This window comes from Scyliorhinus torazame, chromosome 5, assembly GCF_047496885.1.
Source record: "Scyliorhinus torazame isolate Kashiwa2021f chromosome 5, sScyTor2.1, whole genome shotgun sequence".
Classification (NCBI taxonomy): Eukaryota; Metazoa; Chordata; class Chondrichthyes; order Carcharhiniformes; family Scyliorhinidae; genus Scyliorhinus; species Scyliorhinus torazame.
In genome coordinates this window covers 149,757,566-149,775,891 of record NC_092711.1, presented here as the reverse complement: position 1 = coordinate 149,775,891, position 18,326 = coordinate 149,757,566, and the positions used below count along the sequence as shown (strand labels likewise).

General features: G+C 46.0%; 1 protein-coding gene and 1 non-coding gene across 2 annotated transcripts in view; both read right to left on the bottom strand.

Moving 5' to 3' along the window:
* LOC140420064 (uncharacterized) overlaps positions 1 to 18,326 on the bottom strand; it is a 57,103-nt gene that overhangs the window by 35,455 nt on the left and 3,322 nt on the right. Inside the window, exon 3 of the mRNA XM_072504090.1 lies at positions 10,048 to 10,053. Coding sequence (XP_072360191.1) covers positions 10,048 to 10,053 — 6 coding nt within the window. The remainder of the gene's footprint in view (positions 1 to 10,047; positions 10,054 to 18,326) is intronic.
* trnav-uac (transfer RNA valine (anticodon UAC)) lies at positions 465 to 536 on the bottom strand. Its single transcript has one exon. It is a non-coding gene; the product is annotated as a tRNA-Val (tRNA).

The window sequence follows — 18,326 nt, the reverse complement described above, 5'->3', positions numbered from 1 at the left end:
AGCACAGGCTCAGAAACATGCAGGTAGATTATACCCCGCCTACTTAACCTCCGAGCAGCATTTACACAATTCCTCAGTCAGTGGAACATCCTTTGAGCTTCTTCTGTTGTATTCAGCTCCTGTGACCCCAATGGACTGAATAATTTGAGTTCGAAGTTTTCTTGTCATCACGAGATTCGGACCCTGATCGGGGGTGGGGTGGGGGGATTATTGTGTCTGTGTGAGCATCAAAATCTGGCCCAATAACACTCAAATTTTCGCTTGCTTCATAATCTCTCACTTTGCAGCCAATCACTGTCCGTTTCTTCCTGCCTCTGTATTTGTTCTCGACCTGATGCTCTTGTGACTTTTTCAGCTCTGATGTGAAACAACAAATATCACTGAACTGATTCTGGCACAGCTCTTTTCTGTGAAACTGCGATTCAGCTTCATTGAACATTTGGCTGGACAACAATAATTCATCCTTCCTTGACCGGGAATCGAACCGGGGCCGCGGCGATGTAAGCGCCGAATCCTAACCACTAGACCACCAGGGAAACTGACAAACAGGGTTTTAACCCGTCTGACAATATAGCATTCGCCTTTCATTCTTATTTCCCAGTTTTAATTATAAATATAAAAAATTACAGATTTAGAATGAACAGAAGTGACATCTTTAGCTAATCACAACAGCAATTGTTGTTCGCTGGAACATGAAATCGACAGTGAGGTGAAATAGCCCAACAAGCTGCTCATGTGTAACTTCCAATTTCCTAAACCCACCAACTTGATCACTGTGGCCCCTGTGAAACTGACAACACGTCATCCGGCGTACATTCATTCGTCATTTCAAATAACTCATTTTAATTTTTGAAAACATAGTAAATCCTTTTCGCAATTAAGTTTTGATCAAAATTAGAATAGTTTCCAATTTTTGTTGATCTTTTTCTGAACTGAAACTATCACACGTTTGCGGAACAAACACAAACTCTCCTGTTTCACACTGGGCAGGAATATTAAAAAGTACTCATCTGTAACTATGAGGAAAGCTTCCTGGTTCCAATATGTTGTTAAACATTAACACAACACGTCATCTCACAGCCATGTGACATTTACACTTCCACAAGTTTTGAATGAGATTATTTCTTGCCTGGCTCCACAGTGGGTGAGAGAGGGACAAGCAGCAGGATTTTACCCGAACGCGGGGACTGCAGCTTCAATCAGCGGGTTACTGCCCATCCCGGGGACACCCCAACCAGGAGCAAAGCTCCCAATACACCGAGCACAGGCTCAGAAACATGCAGGTAGATTATACCCCGCTCACTTAACCTCCGAGCAGCATTTACACAATTCCTCAGTCAGTGGAACATCCTTTGAGCTTCTTTAGGTGTATTCAGATCCTGTGACCTCAATGGACTGAATAATTTCAGTTCGAAGTTTTCTTGTCATCACGTTGGAGATTTGCACCGAGATCGGGGAGATATTTCTGTCTGTGAGAGCAATAACATCCGGCCCAATACCACGCAGATTTGCGCTTGCGTCAACAGCTCTCTCACTTGCATTGCAGCCAATCACTGACCGTTTCTTCCTGCCTCTGTATTTGTTCTCCACCTGCTGCACTTGTGACTTTTTCAGCTCTGATATGAAACGACAAATGTCACTGAACTGATTCTGGCACAGCTCCTTTCTGTGAAACTGCGATTCAGTTTCATTGAACATTTTGCTGGACAACAATAATTCATCATTCCCTGACCGGGAATCGAACCCGCGGCGGTAAAAGCGCCGAATCCTAACCACTAGACCACCAGGGAAACTGACACGGAAAATTTTAACCCGGTTTACAGAATATCACTCACCTTTTGTTTTGGTTTCCGAGTTTTCATTAGAAGTATACAAAATTACATGTTTAAAATGAACAGAAGTGACATCTTCAGCCAATCACAACACCGATTGTTGTTCGCTGTAACATGAAATCGATAGTGAGGTGAAATAGTCCCAACAGTTGCTCATGTGTAACTTCCAATTTCCAAAATCCCACCAACCTTATCACTGTGGCTGCTGTGAAACTTATCCGGCGGACATTCATTAGTAATTCCAAATAACTCATTTCAATTTTTCAAAACATTGACAGTTAATCCTTTCCGCAATTAAGTTTTGATCAATATTAGAATTTTTGTTGATCTTTTTCTGACGTGAAACTATCACGTTTGCTTAACATACACAAACTCCCCTGTTTCAGACTGTTTCAGACTGGGCATAAGCAAGAAACTTACTCATCTGTAACTATGAGGCAAAGCTTCCTCGTTCCGATTTGTTGTTAAACACGTCATCTCACAGCCTTGTGACATTTATACTTCCACAAGTTTTGAATGAGATTCTTTCTTCCCCGGCTCCACAGTGGGTGAGAGAGGGACAAGCAGCAGGATTTTACCCAAACTCTCCATTCACCCGCTGCCAGCAGAACGCGGGGACTGCAGCTTCAATCAGCGGCTAACTGCCCATCCCGGGGACAGTCCAACCAGGAGCAAACCTCCCAATACACCGAGCACAGGCTCAGAAACTTGCAGGTAGATTATACCCCGCTCATTTAACCTCCGCGCAGCATTTACACAATCCCTAAATGACTTATGCTTCTTTCGTTGTATTCAGCTCCTGAGACCTCAATGCACTGAATAATTTGAGTGAGAAATTTTCCTGATGCCACGCCCGAGATTTGCACCCAAATCTGGGAGATACTTGTGTCTGGTGAGCAATAACATCTGGCCCATTACCACCCAAATTTTGGCTGACGTCAACATCTCTCCGTCTCTTCCAGCATCTGTACTTGTTCTCGACCTGCTTGCACTTGGACTTTTTCAGCTCTGATGTGAAACAACAAATCTCACTGAACTGATTCTGGCAGAGCTCTTTTCTGTGAAACTGCGATTCAGCTTCGTTGAACGGTTTGCTGGACAACAATAAAGCATCATGCCCTGCCCGGGAATCGAACCCAGCTCCGCGTCAACATCTCCCTCATTTTGCTGAATTCCAGTCGATTTGTCAAGCATGATTTTCCCTTTCATAAATCCATGCTGACTGTCGTCTTTTAAAATTTTTCCTACTTCAAGACTGCAGATGGCTACAGGTTAGAGAGAGAGAGAGCTGTTAAGGTAAACCTGCTCATTCTTTCTCAAGCTCGCAAAGACATGGAGAAAATGTTCACTATTTATACAAAAGCTGTATCATTTTACAAAAACAGACCTTGTTCAAAAATGTCAATACAGTCATAACTTCTGATCAAACATGTTGTCATGGAAAGACCCTGACTCGGCTTATTTGCAGTATTTTGTCTTTAGAGGATTTAAGACGTGGTCCTATTTTGTTTTTCACCTCTGCCCTCATGATGCCTTGACGCAGATGGACCTAGGTCATGAGGAGGTTGTGTTATTGGAACATTATCAGGTTTTACTAAGGTCAGGCACTATTTTCCCTCTTCTGGCCTTGTATGATATGATTATGTGGATTCTTAGCTTTATCTAGTTTGTCAGGGTCTGAACTTGGCACTTAGCTGACACAGCTGTCTTACACTTCGTTATAGGCCGTAAAATTCTCAGCCTATGTCATCCAGGGTACCTGGGAATTATGCGTCCATGAGCTATTTGATGTTTTATTCCACACCCTGGACCAATCAAGAACAAACATACCCTTGTTGGAGGGTTTGGTATCGGTCCCTGCCATTCGGTTGTAAGATTATACCTACTCTGCCCCATTGATGGTCCTTCTCCTGATTTACTAAAACATCGGGATCCTTGCGCAGTGCTCGATGGGATGGTAAGGGCAGGGGGATTCGAAACATGGGGATATCCAGGTTGATACCAGGCTAAAAATCTAGTCATCCCATAGCCAGCCGATCTCCAAATTTTCATATCTCCACCGAACCCCTGTGTTCGGTTTTGACGCAGAACCCACTCAACTGTTTCTGCTAAGTGGAATGGGAGTGATTGGAGAGGTAGCCCCTCCTTGGAATGGATGGGGATACGGGTACTAACCCAACAGTTACTTACATTCAATCTGTCAGCATAAATATATGACATATATAGAAAGCTATTAGCACGCAGCTCTTGGTCAGTTTGTTCGCCTACTGTCGAATGGCCATTAAGACCAATTAGTCCAAATAGTCCAAATGTGATAATGAAGATCCTCATTCTGCGTCCTCGTTGGGGCTGAAACCAATCTTCTTACAATCCGATAGGTGTACCCAACTCGAACGTCCTTCGAGTTTAACGGCAGTCGGTGTAGTCAGCAATACTTGAAAAGGGCCGCTCCAGCGTTGCCCTAACTTCTCTCTGTCCCAATTCTTTATCAGCACGTAGTCTCCTGGTTTGACTACTGGATATCGAGGGATCTTTGTTCCGGCTGCTGCTGGGAGATGGGCCTGTTTTACCTGCGAGTGGAGAAACTTTAAAGAAAATGTTAATTGCTTCAAATAACTCAGCATTTTATCTCCCATAACATGGAGGTCTACTCCCTCTAGGGGTTCTTCATGGGCATCCCAGGGAGTCCTCATTGGCCGACCGTAGACTATCTCTGCAGCTGACAGTCCAGACCGCGAATGTGGAGTAACCCTCATGTGAAACAGTGCCAAAGGCAATATCTTTAGCCAATTTAATCCAGTTTCTTCGGTCAATTTAGATAATTTTTCTTTTAAGGTCCCATTTGCTCTTTCTACAATTCCTGCTGCCTGTGGATGATACGCACAGTGCAGTTGTTGTTTAATTTTGAGTGCTTTGCATAATTCAGAATTGATTCGAGCCACAAAATGTGTCCCATTGTCTGAGCTCATCGTTCTGGGAATCCCAAATCGGGGAATAATTTCTGTCAATAGTAATTTTACCACCGTATGTGCAGTACAGTTGGTGGTGGGGAAGGCTTCAATCCATTTACTAAATACATCAATGATCACTAAACAATATTTATAGCATTGTACTTTAGGTAATTCAATAAAATCAAGCTGTATGCAGGCAAAAGGACCATCTGGCAAGGGGGTTGTTCCGGGAGGGCATTTAATGCCTTTACCCTTATTATTTTTCATGCAAATAAGACATCGATCCAGCCGCATTTGTGCTGCTGTATTCAGATCTGGGTGCCACCAAGTTTTCAAAAGTAGCTGTACCATTCCCTCCTTGCCAAGATGAGTACAAGAATGCAAATAATCAATAAGTATCGGCAATAACGAATCTGGAACACAAACTTGACCTACTGGGGTAAGCCAGAGGTTTTGTGTCAACGAGTGCGAACACCCCATTGACTTCCATAGTGTGCGCTCAGAATCAGAAGCGTCCCTCTGTAACCTTTGAATTTCGGCTAACTCTGGCATGCCCTTTTCTGCTAGAATAGGTAGCTGATTTAAAGCCTGTGTACCCCCTGCGTGAACAATCATAGGTGCTGATGCAGACGCTGCCTTAGCGGCTGAATCAGCACGGGCGTTTCCTAATTGCACAGGAGTGTCCCCGGAAGTGTGCGCAGCACATTTAATGATAGCCAGTTGACGAGGAAGTTGAATAGCAACGAGGAGATTTTTAACCCAAAGAGCATTTAGAATGGGAGAGCCTGCAGAGGTAAGGGATCCACGTTGCTGCCAGAGGCGGCCAAAATCGTGGGTGACACCAAAAGCGTACCTAGAGTCTGTGTACACATTCGCACTTTGGTCTTTGGCCAGAACACAAGCTCTAGTAAGGGCGAATAGCTCAGCTTTCTGTGCCGAGACTGGAATCTGGAAAGCAGCTGCTTCCAGAATGTCAGTGTCTGTAACAATGGCATACCCCGATTGCGGGACACCCATTTGGGAAATAGAAGAACTGCCATCAACATAAAAAGTGAGATCAGGATTATCAAGAGGGTGGTCAGTTAAATCGGGACGAGTTGCGGTAAGGAAGTGATTCCTAAGCAAACAATCATGTGGTGGATCAACAAGTACATCAGGGGGATGTTCGAGGAATGCTGCGGGATTTAAAGTGGAACAGTAATGGAAAGACAGATATGGGTTCTGTAATAGTGAGACCTCATATCGGCTCAAGCGGGCCTGTGTCAGATGCTGGGTCTGCTGAGATGTAAGGAGAGCCACAACAGAGTGTGAGGTATACACATGCACGGGCTGATGAAGGGTTAGATTAGAGGCTGCCTGAGCTAACACATGTACAGCAGTGAGAATTTGAGTGCAGGGGGGCAAACCACAAGCTACTGGATCCAATTTAGTAGAATAATAGGCAACCGGACGGCGTTGGTCACCATGTTCCTGTGTCAAGACACCCGTGGCACATAGGTCAAGGACATTAACATACAACTGGAAGGGCCTGTCATAAAGAGGTCGTCCTAGAGCCGGGGCGGAAGCCAGCGCGTTCTTGAGAGTAACAAAAGATTGCTGTGCTAAATCGGGTAGTTCAAACTTAAGGGGTGAATTCTGGGAGGAATAAGGAGTAAGCTCCTTAGTATGAGCAGTAACATTCGGAATCCATTGTCTGCAAAAGTTCACTAAACCTAAAAAGGCTCTCATCTGCTTCGGCGAGGTAGGAAGTGCGGTTTGCAAAATGGGAGTAATACGATGCTGCGTAAGGGAACGTTCAGTAGCGCTGATCAGAACGCCCAGAAATTTAACCTGCCTCTGTCCTTTGTGTACTTTATTAGGTGGTATTACATATCCCCAGGAATGGAGACGGGTGAGCAGATAAATTGAGTCGCGTTCGTTAGAAGCAAAGTCAGGGCGAGCAAGGAGTAAGTCATCGACATACTGTATAATAGTAGACCCCCCCCGGGGCTGTCAAAGTAGCTAATTGGGAGTGCAGTGCCTGTGAGAAGAGTGTCGGTGAATGAATGAAACCTTGCGGTAGCCTAGTCCAAGTGTACTGGTGCCCTTTGAATGTGAAGGCAAACAAATACTGGGATTCAGCGGCAAGGGGTATCGCAAAAAAGGCGTGTTGTAAGTCCACAAGGGTAAAGACAGCTGCCTCAGGCGGGATATTACTGAGGATTGTAGCCGGGTTAGTGACCAGGGGATGCAAGGGTTCAACGATTTGATTGATACGGCGGAGGTCCTGGACCAAACGCCATTCAGACGGCCTCCCAACCTTAGGAACTGGAAGAATAGGAGTGTTACAGGGCGATTGGCACGGAACGAAAATTCCCTGCTGAAGGAAGGATTGTATCATGCTGGAGATTCCTTCCTCAGCGTCAGGACGAATAGGGTACTGAGAAATGGAGGGCAGGGGCACACCGGACTTAACCTTAATGAGAACTGGAGGCACATTAGTAAGACCCACTTTGTGATTGGACGCAGCCCATAAGTCTGCAGGAATCTCTGGGGATGAGGAACGGTTGGTCCGATGGTGGTTCAATGTACCATCAACACAAAAGGGCTGTGAAAAATACTGTAACGTGCCTTCAGGGAAGGTCTGTTGTCCAGTATAAAAAGGATCACATTTTCCTTGGAGGGTAGCAACCAGAAAGCCCAGTGACCTGGCACTGTAGCCTGCATTGACAGTGAGGGTAACGTGAGGTGCCACTAGTCCAGACTGATTCCAGAATACGAGGGGCACTTCAACAAGAAATGCAGAGCCCTCTTTTCCCTCAGCATGAGCGATGAAAGTAACTGCCACCGTGGACCCGAGGGAGTCCCGGTAGATGGTCTCCAAATCGGGCGAGCACCCCGTGTGGTCATAGCAAAGGGTCACGTGTGGATGAGGAACATGCAAGGGAGGTGAAAAATTGGAGTGATCAAAATTAACGGACCACCATTGGGGAGTGAAAAAAAGGGGTAAATTTCGAGTCTGGACTTGTGGAGCCGTGGAGATCGTGACGCCGTCGTCAACGCAAACAATCTCAACTTGTAAGGGACATAACAGATCACGGCCAGCAAGGTTAACACCGAGGGTACGCGTGACAGTGAAGGGAATACAACATTGACGGTCATTAAATTAAACCAGAAGGGGTTTCGTGAGTTGGTATATAGACCCCTCACCCATAAAACCAGAAAGTTCCACATATTCGTCTGAGAGAGGAAAACAATACTGTTTAACTAACGTTAAATTCAACGTAGAAGCAGTTGCCCCTGTATCAATGAGGAAGGGGACGGGAATACCCTCAATGTGAATTGTAGCTGTGGGTTCCTCAGAGTGGTCGCCAGAGAGAACCGGGAAATTGGAGCGGGCCAGTCAATAGGGGTGGGAGTCAGTGAAGGGAGCATACCGCCGTGGAAGGGGTGCCCTGTCTCTGCGTGATGCAAGGCAATCCCTAGCGTAGTGACCCGTCCGTCTGCAATTAAAGCAAGTGACACTGTCTCGGGTTGGAGGACAAGGCCGGGGAGGGCCTTGGTGATGTTCATAAGGTGGGGCGTTCCTGCGAGGGGGTCGCTGGACAAACTCCGACTTTATTCTGGGTGTAGGAGGGTCCCTTCCGAAAGCTTTGCGGTCACGGCCATTGCTCCAGTAATAAGAGATAGCACGTCGCATGTGGGATTTGGAGCTATCAGACCAATCCATATTATTAGTTTTAATACTGGTTGCTATGCGGTCTGGCACGACCTGCATAAGCAGCGCATTGAACTGGGGAGATTTCAACCCCGCATTAAAAGTCTCATCACCGGAATAAAGTGTAAATTCCACAAAAGCGGTCAAAAAATTCAGGACCCTCCTCCTTAGGAGTGGGTGTACAATCAAGAATTTTGGAGATATCTACAGGTTTACGGAGAGCACGCTTAAGTGCTGGGAACATTAAAGCGAGTTGAGCCTCATCTGATGGATTGTTGGTTTTAAACGCATCCCATGTGGTTCCATGATCCCCTAATTCTCGTTTCCATTTCTCACCTAAATCTGGGGGAAGGGATGAAAAAATAAGGGAATACTGATCCCTAGGGGTAGCACCATACACAGTCGCAGTTCTCCTCAGATATTCAGTAAAGCCCTCTGGGTCCGTTTTATGTGGCGGACAGTGAGCCATGATCAAACAGAGCTCCTGAGGTTTAAAAGCCTGCCATGTCTCAATAAATTGGTCGTCGTCATCAGTCGCTCGAGGGTTAACGAGACGTCGGATTGGAAAATTTGCAGGGGGAGGCGGTGGTGGAAAAGGCTCCTCTACCGGTCCTGTACTGATAGTTAATTCTTGGAAAGCCTGATTAACAGAGGTAACGGGCTGATCGAGGAAGGTGGTTGGTGCTTTTGAGCGAGTGCGTGTTGCAATGGGAGTAATAGGAGCAGGGAGATTATCGGCAGCAAGATTGTTACAAGGGGGAGTGTGAGAACGGGGCTGCCGCACCGTGGAGGTGGGAAGAGGTGGCCATGGGGGCATCGTGGGATTTAATTCCTCCTCCTCCTCCTCTGTATCAATCAAATAGGGAAACAACGGCATGCCAGAGGTAGTGGGAGGATCCTCCTGATTTTTAATCTGATGGGCTATTCCGACCTGCTTACCACCCGATGCAGTATTATCCCCCCCTTGATTCTTAGGATCTTTCCTGTCCCATAGTTCACATTCGAATTTCAACGTTTCCCAGTCTTTGGTTTCTCCGTCTTTATAATCAGCAATCCCTCTCCTACGGGCATTGTCCCTCCAAGTCATTAACAAGGACAGTTTCTGTCGTCTGTCTGATTCTTTTTGCCATTTGGTAATTAATTTCTTCCATTTGGCTCCGGCATTCCGAGACCAAAGGGCTGTCTCTGCCGCGGTGTAGTTTTCTAAATTCCAGGTACCACCTAGTGGCCAAATTTCAGATCCGAATTTCTTATTTAAAGCTGAAGACAAGAGGCGTAAATTGCGTTCCTTATCAGGGAACATGGTGCACATAAAAAGCAAGGGAGAATTGTCCTCCGTTTTGTCCAGGCACTGGCCCATGACTTTTAAGGAGTGGAAAAAAAATTAAAAGAGAGAGAGAAGAAAAAAAATGGGGAAAAACTGCCTTGTAAATTTAAAAATCAAAAATCCAAATCTGGTCCCTGACCTAGCCAAGCCTGTGTATCCCTGTCCTGGAAAAAAAAAACAAGAGCAGGTGGTCCCTGACCTTAGGCTTTGAACGACAATCGGGTCCCAGACCCTAAGAACATTACTCTCAGTCAAATTTAGATTCGAACACCGTCACCTGTCAGTGTTATCCGTCAGGGACGAGGGGTCACAGCACCGATCCGAGAGAGAGAGAGAGACCAAGGTTAAAGCTTACCTTGTTGCGCCGTCCGTCTCCGCTCTCCGGGTTCGTGCTCGATCACTTGTTCGGTCCCCCACGGAAGCCACTCAGGGTATTGGTGAGGGCTCGCAGCGCCACTGTCGTCTTTTAAAATGTTTCCTACTTCAAGACTGTGAAAAAAACAACTTTACACCTTGGTTTCGATAAAACTAACTTCGTCTTTATTGACCAAAGTCTGCATGCAGATGGCTACAGGTTAGAGAGAGAGAGAGCTGTTAAGGTAAACCTGCTCATTCTTTCTCAAGCTCGCAAAGACATGGAGAAAACGTTCACTATTTATACAAAAGCTGTATCATTTTACAAAAACAGACCTTGTTCAAAAATGTCAATACAGTCATAACTTCTGATCAAACATGTTGTCATGGAAAGACCCTGACTCGGCTTATTTGCAGTATTTTGTCTTTAGAGGATTTAAGACGTGGTCCTATTTTGTTTTTCACCTCTGCCCTCATGATGCCTTGACGCAGATGGACCTAGGTCATGAGGAGGTTGTGTTATTGGGACATTCCTGGATCGTGGCTTTGTTATCGGGTTTTACTAAGGTCAGGCACTATTTTCCCTCTTCTGGCCGTGTATGATACGATTATGTGGATTCTTAGCTTTGTCTAGTTTGTCAGGGTCTGAACTTGGCACTTAGCTGACACAGCTGTCTTACACTTGGTTACATAAGTTGGCTATTTTTCCCATCATGCTATTGCTGAGTTTGTACACTTTCACGGGTTACTCCCCTGTTTCAGACTGGGCATAAGCAAGAAACTTACTCATCTGTAACTATGAGGCAAAGCTTCCACGTTCCGATTTGTTGTTAAACATTAACACAATTCGTCATCACACATTTACACTTCCACAAGTTTTGAATGAGATTCTTTCTTCCCCGGCTCCACAGTGGGTGAGAGAGGGACAAGCAGCAGGATTAGGGCAGCACGGTAGCATTGTGGATAGCACAATTGCTTCACAGCTCCAGGGTCCCAGGTTCGATTCTGGCTTGGGTCACTGTCTGTGCGGAGTCTGCACATCCTCCCTGTGTGTGCGTGGGTTTCCTCCGGGTGCCCCGGTTTCCTCCCACAGTCCAAAGATGTGCAGGTTAGGTGGATTGGCCATGATAAATTGCCCTTAGTGTCCAAAATTGCCCTTAGTGTTGGGTGGGGTTACTGGGTTATGGGGATGGGGTGGAGGTGTTGGCCTTGGGTGGGGTGCTCTTTCCAAGAGCCGGTGCAGACTCGAAGGGCCGAATGGCCTCCTTCTGCACTGTAAATTCTATGATAATCTATGATAATCTATGATTTTACCCAAACTCTCCATTCACTCGCTGCCAGCAGAACGCGTGGACTGCAGCTTCAATCAGCGGGTTACTGCCCATCCCGGGGACAGTCCAACCAGGAGCAAACCTCCCAATACACCGAGCACAGGCTCAGAAACATGCAGGTAGATTATACCCCGCTCACTTAACCTCCGCGCAGCATTTACATAATCCCTAAATGACTTATGCTTCTTTCGTTGTATTCAGCTCCTGAGACCTCAATGCACTGAATAATTTGAGTGAGAAATTTTCCTGATGCCACGCCCGAGATTTGCACCCAGATCTGGGAGATACTTGTCTCTGGTGAGCAATAACATCTGGCCCATTACCACCCAAATTTTGGCTGACGTCAACATCTCTCCGTCTCTTCCAGCATCTGTACTTGTTCTCGACCTGCTGCACTTGGACTTTTTAAGCTCTGATGTGAAACAACAAATCTCACTTAACTGATTCTGGCAGAGCTCTTTCCTGTGAAACTGCGATTCAGCTTCGTTGAACGGTTTGCTGGACAACAATAAAGCATCATGCCCTGCCCGGGAATCGAACCCAGCTACGCGTCAACATCTCCCTCATTTTGCTGAATTCCAGTCGATTTGTCAAGCATGATTTTCCCTTTCATAAATCCATGCTGACTCTGCCCAATCCTGCCACTGTTTTCCAAGTGCTGTGCAATAATTCTGGGATTCTCAAATCCCTACAGTGCAGGAGGCTATTCACCGTATTTTATTACAATGAAATAAAGGTAACTACAAAGACATGAGGGAGGAGCTAGCCGGAGTTGATTGGAAAAGGAGCCTAGCAGGGAAGATAGTGGAACAGCAATGGCAGGAGTTTTGGGGGGTTATTAGGCAGGCACAACAGAAATTCATCCCAAGGAGCAGAATATATGCTAAGTGGAGGACAAGGCATCCATGGCTGATGAGGGATGTCAAGGACAGCATAAAAACTAAAGAAAAAGTTTACGAAGTAGCGAGGATTAGTGGGAAGCCAGAGGATTGGGAAGCCTTTAAAAGTGAGCAGAGGACAAATGTTGCTCGTTTTAGCCTTAGTTTAATTGCTCTTCTTCTATCACCTTTGCTCTTGAGTCACCAGGTATCTTTCTGATACCGCCACGTGGTTCAAGTCCGAGTAATGATCAATAATCCAACACACCGCTTAGTAAGAGTTAAATCAACGCACATTTATTATATACAGTAAATACTTATACGTTAATTCTACTTCTAAGCTACTTCCTACAACTAACAGGCCAATACTTAACTTTGGGAATGGCCCACCAGGTCAGGGAAACGAATGGCCTTTCGTATGGGTTCTGAGCCTGCGGGATTCAAAGCTGGTACAGGTCGATAGCCAGGAGCGCCTATCTCGTAGCGAGTGTTGAAGTAAGACTTACCATTTTAGCAGCTGTTGCAGAAGGTCAGCAGAAGGGTCTCGAAGGATGGAGAGAGGAGAAGAAGGGTGCAGAGAGATCGATTTGAACTTGGACTCTATTCTTATAGTCCCCAGAGGCTTCCCGCCTTTCGGGGCGGACCCTGTACCTGGTTCCAAGTGATTGGACTTTGTCCCAATCACTTGGTTCGATATTCTCCAATGCTGGAGCGATTCCTTGATCAATGGGCGGTTTTGGGGTGGTCGTTCACCTCTCTTTGTGTAGGCTCCTGCTGGCGCCGAAAAGTCTGGGTTGGCTTTGTGTCTAATTTGTTGCACATTGTTCCCGGGGATTGCTAATTAATATTCAGATGGCCGGTGTGTTGTTCTGCTGATGGCTGCAGGTATCGATTCTGTCCAGCCTCCCCAGAGGCGAATACACAGTTTTACCTGCTGCTGTCTGTTTGAGTCCTGTTGGCTGATTTTCCCATCAGCCTCTTCCGTTTGCCATTTTAAATCGGGGTTTGGCCATTCTAATCGGGAGTTAGCCATTTTCACTGGCTACAAGCCCTCCTTGTGATCCTAACGCGAAGCGTGAAGGATCACATCATTATGTTACTTTCCATTCCCAGACCTGGGGCAGGGGGGGACACTTCCTTCATGGCCTCTGCACTGACCATAGCTATGCACAAAAAATTTTAACTAACAATTCTAAGGGCGCTATGTCAGACAGGGACATGCATTACAAAACAACAAACTTGGAACCTCTAACTTATCCTTAATATACTACACTCGCTTAAACATTGCATTATCCTACCTTCCTCAATCATACAACAAAATCATAGCATTTCATACAGTCTCTCCTGGCTTGGCAGTCAAGCTCAGGATCATACAAATTTTGCTCATGAAAAAGTTTTTTACATCTCTTTATTTACAACAACAATAAACGCAAGTGAATGCACTTTATTATTTTATAATAGATCGTGGGGGTCGGGGGTCTGGTCGTAACCGAACATAAGGGATCTGATCCTATATACCGGGGTTCAAGTGCGGTAGGCTCTCCTTCTCCATTTTCGTAGACGCATAGTCTGCACTACACAGCAGAGTATCACCAACGTTAATAGTGTTTCGATTACATAGGACAGGGAGTACCAGGTTATGAACCTGGCACACCAAGAAGATGTAGTGTCACTGGTGACTGGGCTCTGGGTACTGCGGGGCAATGAAACATTAACGGCTGGGGGGTTTGAAGTCATGGGGTTCGCGGTCACGCGCAACCAAATGTCCAATAACATTATGTTGATCCATATGAAGGAAGTCCTCATGGCTGTTCTCTTTCCTTTTCTTTGTTTTCTCCGGTCCTGGAGTTCTGTAGAAACAAGCATAGCGTCTGTAACTATCTTTAATATCTGGTATGCTAGTGTGTCTGTCCTTTTGTGCCAATTATTCCCTTTATAATTGGTCACTATGTGTGACTCCCTCATTTTATAAAAAAACAAATTTTCAGGAGAAGACACACTTCCCAATGATGAACCAGTGCTGATTTAGCATCCAAATGTTCCAGGATGTAAATAGCAGATGGCTGGCAACCTAAAGGTTACCTAAACAAACAAAACCTTTTGAACTGAAAAATGCCAAAATGAGGTGCGTATGGGCCGCGACGGGTACGATTTGGATGGAGTCCCCGGGTAGGATGGCTACCAATGCCGTATCTCTCCTACCTGAGCGTAGTTGACCAGCGGGGGGTTTCCAGGCAGGGCGGGTCTCAAGCCGTTTCTCCACTGCCTGAGCAACCGACAAGAACGGGCAAAAATGTAGTCATCGTGGTGGGGCTGCCGTAGTGGTTCTATCCTTCGAACCAGAAGGGCAGTTACGATCGGGCGTCTGCTACCCCAACAAGTGTCTGCAGCCAAGCTAGTTCCTCTGAACAAGTGTCTGGCAACATTGGGTCTCTGTGGGCAAGTGCTCAGAGGTTTCAGGTGAATTGGCGTCTGGCAATGGTTAGTCTCCGAAGGCAAGTTCTCAGAGGTTTCGGCCGAATAGGCGTGTGGCAGTGAGAAAAATTCTCCTGTCGGACATACAACATTGAACAAACTTACAAACAACATAAAACATTCTGCAGGTGCCATCAGAAAGGACAACACTTCTCCCAAGCGGTTCCTTTAAAACATCATCTGGGCACCTCAGTTCTCGGTTGCGAACAGGGTCGCAAAGGGGTTGGCGGTTTGGGAGTCAGACCCAAGGTCGTCCTCTTCTCCCGGGTGCCAAACTCTGGAGTGGATTAGGGCTGAAAGGGCTGCCTAGTGTGAGTTGGGGTCGCTCTCGTCGTTGCGGACGAGTCGGTATGAGTTATCTCGGTGCCAGTAATTGGTGTCTAGTTGTGTGGGGACAAAATTGGGGTCGTCAGTGTGGTTCGGTGGTGGGGCTTGTTCAGGAAAGTGATCAGGAAAGGATCACTTGGATCGAAGTCGGAGTCGCTAGGTGTGGGTCCTGGTGCATGGGGATAGTAGGGAGGCGTGCTGTGGCTATCGTCCAAGTCACAGTCGCTGTCTCTGCTGCTGCAGTCTGTGGGCATTCCGGGGCGGAGTGTATATTTCGGGGATGGCGTTAAGGTCGAGTCCGTGGCTGGGCTGGTCGTGGTGGGGGTTGGTAGGGTTATGTTGGCTGTGGGCGGGGTGTGGTGTGCTGCGTCAAGCATGACGTGGTGTGCGTGGTTCGACTGTGTTCCATAAGCCTTCAGCTGGTTTATATGAAACCACGCAGTCTTACCATTGGGGTACTTTATTTTGTAAACGGAAGGGCTTACTTTATCCGCAATGTAATACGGACCCGAGTATTTTGGTGACAGGAATATGCTGGGGTTATATACAGAAAGCATCACTTGCTGTCAGATACTATACTCAGTCGCATGCACTGTCTTGTTGAAACAAGCCTTGCTTTGTTTCTTTCTGGTGCCCAATTTTACTGCAGCTGCTAGCTGAGCCGTTTTAACATTTGCAACTAATGGAGGGCCGTCACTTCGGGGCTGGTCAGGTCCAAACCTAACAAATATTCTGTGCCTTGCATGGGCGTCCGGTCATGAGGGTGTGTGGTGTGTAACCTCTGGAGGTAGAAATAGTGTTACGCAAAGAATCAGCACAAAAGGGAGGACTGAGTCCCAAGTGGTGTTGTTCTGCTGGACCATTTTTCTGAGGGTGGTTTTTAGGGTCCGATTAATGCCCTCCACGATACCACGTGGGTGGTATGCTATGTGGAATTTTTGGGTGATGCCAAATATCGTGAGGACGTTCTGCATGACACGTCCCGTAAAATGGGAACCTTGGTCGGATTCATAAGAACATAAGAATTAGGAACAGGAGTAGGCCATCTGGCCACTCGAGCCTGCTCCGCCATTTAATGAGATCATGGCTGATCTTTGTGGACTCAGCTCCACTCTCCGGCCCGTACACCATATCCCCGAATCCCTTCATTCTTTAGAAAGGCATCCACCTTTTTCTTAAAAACGTTTAAAGAAGGAGCCTCAACTGCTTCACTGGGCAAGGAATTCCAGAGATTCACAACCCTTTGGGTGAAGAGGTTCCTCCTACATTCCGTCCTAAATCTACTTCCCCTTATTTTGAGGCTATGCCCCCTAGTTCTGCTTTCCCCGACCAGTGGAAACAACCTGCCCGCATCTATCCTACCTATTCCCTTCATAATTTTCTCTGTCTCAATAAGATCCCCCCCGCATCCTTCTAAACTCCAATGAGTACAGTCCCAGTCTACTCAACCTCTCGTCATAATCTAATCCCCTCAACTCTGGGATCAACCTAGTGAATCTCCTCTGCACTCCCTACAGTGCCAATATGTCCTTTCTCAGGTAAGGAGACCAAAACTGAACACAATACTCCAGATGCGGCCTCACCAACACCCTATACAATTGCAGCATAACCTCACTAGTCTTGAACTCCATCCCTCTAGCAATGAAAGACAAAACTCGATTAGCCTTCTTAATCACCTGTTGCACCTGCACACCAACTTTTTGCGACTCGTGCACCAGCACACCCAGGTCCCTCTGCGCAGCAGCATGTTTTAACATCTTACCGTTTAAATAATAATCCATTCTGCTGTTATTCCTCCCAAAATGGATAGCCTCACACTTGGCAACATTGAATTCCATCTGCCAGACCCTAGCCCATTCACCTAACTTATCCAAATCCTTCTGCAGACTTCCGGTATCCTCTGCACCTTTTGCTTTACCACTCATCTTAGTGTCGTCTGCAAACTTTGACACATTGTACTTGGTCCCCAACTCCAAATCGTCTATGTAAATTGTGAACAACTGCGGGCCCAACACTGATCCTTGAGGGACCCCACTAGTTACAGGTTGCCAACCAGAGAAACACCCATTTATCCCCACTCTCTGCTTTCTGTTAGTTAACCAATCCTCTACCCATGCTACCACTTTACCTCAATGCCATGCATCTTTAGTTTATGCAGCAACCTTTTGTGTGGCACCTTGTCAAAAGCTTTCTGGAAATCCAGATATACCACATCCATTGGCTCCCCATTATCTACTGCACTGGTAACGGCCTCAAAAAATTCTACCAAATTAGTCAGACACGACCTACCCTTTGTGAACCCATGCTGCATCAGCTTTTGGGGATTTATTAATTTTTAATCCAATTAAATTCTCCAGTACTACTTTTTCACTCATGCTCACAATTGTGAGAACCCCTTGGTGTTCTCATGTTTTGGGGAGAATTTCTGTATTTTCCTCCATGAAGCCAGACACAGTGTTTAGTTTCTCTGCCATTTCCTTATTCCCCATTATAAACTCTCCTGTCTCTGTCTGGAATGGACCCACATTGGTCTTTGCTAATCTTTTCCTTTTCACATTTCTATAGGAGCTTTTCCAGTTCTCTCCAGTTTGCTCTCATATTCTATTTTCTCTTTATCAGTTTCTTGATCCTCCTTTGCTAAATTCTAAAACTAGTTCCCAATCCTCAGGCTCACTACTATTTTTGCCACTTTATGAGCCTCTTCCTTGGATCTAATGGAATCTGTAACTTTTCTTGTTCGCTACGGTTGCATCACCATTCCTGTTGGATTTTTGTTTCTTAAAGGAATCTATATCTGAGCAGCTGTGAAAATGAACGGCAGTGCTGAATATAATTGAGAGTAGAAACAATAACAGAAGCCAACTCCTGCAATCAATTGTGAACCTTTTGGTGTCTCAGTAGGTGGGAAGAATTACTGCATCACTTTTCCTGTGGATTTTTGTTCCTGAAAGGAATGTGTATTTGTTGCAAATATGTAATAAATCTTTAAATGCCAGCAAATGTCTGTTTATTGTCTAACCTTTTATTGTAATTTCCCAACCTACCACAGACAACCTGTCCCTCCTACCTCAACAGTTTCATTCTTTGAGAAACACACAGAAAAATTAAACAAAGAACCATGTAACCACCATAGCCCATCTTCATGGCAACGTGG